Here is a 2,443-nt window from a genome sequence, read left to right as displayed (position 1 = left end):
ACACCCGGCGCGGTGGGTTTCCCAGGAAGCCTGGCCAAGGGCCAAGGCCAACCGGGCCTGGAGGTAGCTTAGTGAGCTAAACAGGCCAACCTTGGTGCGCGTCTAGCAAACACATCCACCTTTAACAAACTGGCCAGGTCTTTGGCTGGCCCGGGTCTCTCCGGGTCTGTGTGAAAACGGCACCCATTAACTTGCCTGGACTTGTTTCCCCATTGAAAATTCAGAAGGGCAGTATTCTCCGCGTGAGTTGTAAAAATCCTGATTAGAAACTGTCAAAGCCTGTGTAAATGTGAGGCATAATTGCCACTCACCAGCAGCCGGCTCCGTCAGCGTCTGCACAGCCCACGAACAGGACAGAGGCAAGATGAGTGTTCAGATATATGCACAGGTATATCACACGTGTGTAGATGTGTCTGTCTCTCTAGGCTCAGATGCACACACGTGTGCATGTATATGCACACAGATACGGGATTCTCTCGTGTAGATGTGTCTATGTACATTCCGAATGCGGACGCTACTGTTTGTGTCTGGAGGCAGAATGTGCACACCGTTCAGCTGACCGTTTCTCTCAAACTGAGTCAGTGCCACCTGGGGAAGTATGATCTCAGGTGCTGCTCCCGGATCCGGTCAGCGCTTCGGCGCCGCCGAGCTCCTTTATCTCTCATCAGACGGCCGCTGGCCAGCTCTAGTTTCAATAGGGACCAGGATCCCCGAGTTGGCTGGAGGGAGCAAGGGTGGAGAGAAGGAAGAGGTGGAGGGCACTTCGGCACGCGAAGCCTGGGGACCTCACTTCCCTGGTCTGTCGCCTTTCTTTTTCCTCTCCAGGTCGCGTCTCTGTGGAAGATAAAAGTGGGGCCCGGATCTTCCATTCGGCTCTGGAAAGGCGGCCCAGGCCCCTACTCCACAAGCCATCATGAAGGGAGGGGAACCGAAGACTCCTCATCAGCTTGGGAAAACGTGCGGCTGCAGCGCTGGCCGGGGGCCCCAGAGCACAACCTGGTGTTCGTGGGAGGCGCGCAGCGTGGCTGCTGGAGACCCCGCCATCTGCTCATGCAGTCGCCGGGCATGTCTTCCCCTTCTTTCTTAGGAATAGTTCTAAGCTGCGAGGCACTCCCATCACCTGCGTGTGTCTGCGGAGAAAGGGCCCCAAGCAAGTACCCTGGAAAGCCAGAGGCTGCTGCCTTGCACAGTCAGTATCGCCGCGGCTTGAGCTCCGCTGCGACCCACATTTCAGATCACAGAGAGAGCAGCAGAATAAGGTCACAAACGCTCTCCCGTCACCACCGCAGACCCGTTCCGCCGACAGGAGGGCATGACGCAGAAAATTTGAGGCCAAGAGCTAGAGGAGCCTCAGGTCTGCACAGACTTGAGACAGTAGCACAGAGGCTCCGCCGCGAAGGCAGGGCACGGGTTCGGATCCTGTTGGTCAACAGAGCCCAGCGGCCGCAAGCGCCAGAGATGCAGCAGAAGTTGCTCACAAGTCCACTCCAAAGGATCAAGTCAGGAAAAGTCCGTCCGGCTGGGGAGCGGGCATGGCCCTCACCTCTCTCCTGGAGTCCTTAAGTAGGAAAATGTAATGCTGGTGGGGCTGGGTCGAGGAAATTTAGTGGCTGAAGACGCAGGGCAAGTTGAGAAATGCAGGTCCCTGCCTCAGTTGGGCCTGGGGGTTGGGGAGCAGCCCCTGGCCGAGTAGCCCCATTCCAGCAAGGCCGGCCTGTTGGAAGTGGCCAGTGGACGGCTCCGCGGCCCCCTCCCTCGGGATTCCACAGGGCTCTGACCCGGCCTTTATCTTGGCGCGGTCAGCAGTCATGGGGGCTTCAGGAAAGAAGACAAAGGCCCGGTGTCACTGCGGGCGGGGGCTCGGTTTCCTGACTCTCTGCTCACACTCAGACTTTTAGGGCTTGTTGCGGGGAGACTTTTAAAAATATGTGTCGAATTTCCTTCTTTCTCCCTAGAAACAAACAAAAAAGCAAGAAGCACATTCCCCTTTCCTGTTCGTCCATTAATATTCCCGGGATCCTGTCCTTTTTTGTCTGCCTAAAGAAAACTTTCCGTGGAGAATTTGGGAAAGGTTTTATTTTATTCGGTTTGATAGGGCCATTATTAAGGACGAGGGGTCAGGTTGTGCTCCTAACGTGAAGAAGCGGAGTCGGTCTCCCGACGTGGTGGGGACTCTGGCGGCTAATGACGGGTGCGCTTCGCCACCTCCGGGGACCATCAGGGCCTTTTGGGCTTCCCCTGCCGGCTCTGCCGTCGGTAGCACCCTGAGGTCGGACAGGCCTAGCCCTTCTCCCCGAATTTGGTTTAGAACTGCTAGGTGGAGCCGGATTCGCTCCTGACTATCCGCGCTTGCAGCGCCGCCACCAGGCCCGCAAACAGGAGGCTCCGGCGCCCGGGCGGGTATGCGGAGCCGTGGCACCATGCGGTCCTCGCTGCCACCTGC

The 2,443-nt window shown here is 57.6% G+C and overlaps 1 protein-coding gene across 1 annotated transcript in view; it reads right to left on the bottom strand.

The window, feature by feature from the left end:
* Window positions 1-2,074: 2,074 nt before the first annotated feature.
* The window catches only part of FOXL2 (forkhead box L2), a 7,274-nt gene continuing 6,905 nt past the window's right edge, over window positions 2,075-2,443 (bottom strand). The window contains exon 4 of the mRNA XM_010858303.1: window positions 2,075-2,439. Coding sequence (XP_010856605.1) covers window positions 2,075-2,439 — 365 coding nt within the window. The remainder of the gene's footprint in view (window positions 2,440-2,443) is intronic.

This window comes from Bison bison, unplaced genomic scaffold, assembly GCF_000754665.1.
Source record: "Bison bison bison isolate TAMUID 2011002044 unplaced genomic scaffold, Bison_UMD1.0 scf7180017864384, whole genome shotgun sequence".
NCBI lineage: Eukaryota > Metazoa > Chordata > Mammalia > Artiodactyla > Bovidae > Bison > Bison bison.
Note: the sequence above shows the minus strand (reverse complement) of the source record. Positions and strands in the feature narration are given on the sequence as shown.